The sequence below is a fragment of the Citrus clementina genome, unplaced genomic scaffold (assembly GCF_000493195.1).
Source record: "Citrus clementina cultivar Clemenules unplaced genomic scaffold, Citrus_clementina_v1.0 scaffold_2, whole genome shotgun sequence".
Classification (NCBI taxonomy): domain Eukaryota; kingdom Viridiplantae; phylum Streptophyta; class Magnoliopsida; order Sapindales; family Rutaceae; genus Citrus; species Citrus x clementina.
In genome coordinates, this window is record NW_006262688.1 from 16819607 (window position 1) to 16820155 (window position 549).

General features: G+C 41.2%; 1 protein-coding gene across 1 annotated transcript in view; it reads right to left on the reverse strand.

Annotated features, from left to right (window-relative positions):
* The window catches only part of LOC18052737 (secretory carrier-associated membrane protein 1), a 4187-nt gene extending 3898 nt beyond the window's left edge, over positions 1-289 (reverse strand). The window contains exons 1-2 of the mRNA XM_024190806.1: positions 236-289; positions 128-153 (exon numbers count right to left, since the gene is read on the reverse strand). Coding sequence (XP_024046574.1) covers positions 128-153; positions 236-289 — 80 coding nt within the window. The remainder of the gene's footprint in view (positions 1-127; positions 154-235) is intronic.
* Between the last annotated feature and the right edge of the window lie 260 nt (positions 290-549).

Genomic DNA, 549 nt, shown 5'->3' on the forward strand with positions numbered 1-549 from the left:
GAGGTGTAAACATTATAACTTAACAAGACTTCTCGCTCAACGCCAAGGAAATGGATGTGGAGAGCACATGACCAGGAAAGTTGACAGGATCATTCTGGAATTAGTTAGCTACTCCTCCCATGTTTACCTCCAGTAATCCGATGGCAACAACAACTGCAACAGGCAACAAACCCTTCACTCAGCTAAAAATAGCTAGCCATTACTGGTGATGTCACCACCATTTTCGAATCATCACAATAGCCATATCAGAAAACCTAGTACCAGTTTTCACAGTTATTGTCAACCCCATCACATAACCAACAAAGCTACACATTCACAAAAACACATCATTACCTCCACTATTAGTCACCACTAAACAACTTCTTTGACTATACGGCGGACTAGAATCAGTAACTAAAGCTAATTCACTAACTCAGGCTATATGTTGCCAAATGTTTGACATTTCTGGAATGAAACGCTGCACTCCGAAGGAGAAAACAGCCAGGAGAGTTCGAAAAGGAAGCAATCTTACTGTCATATAAAAGGCACCACCACCATAATTTGATCGCC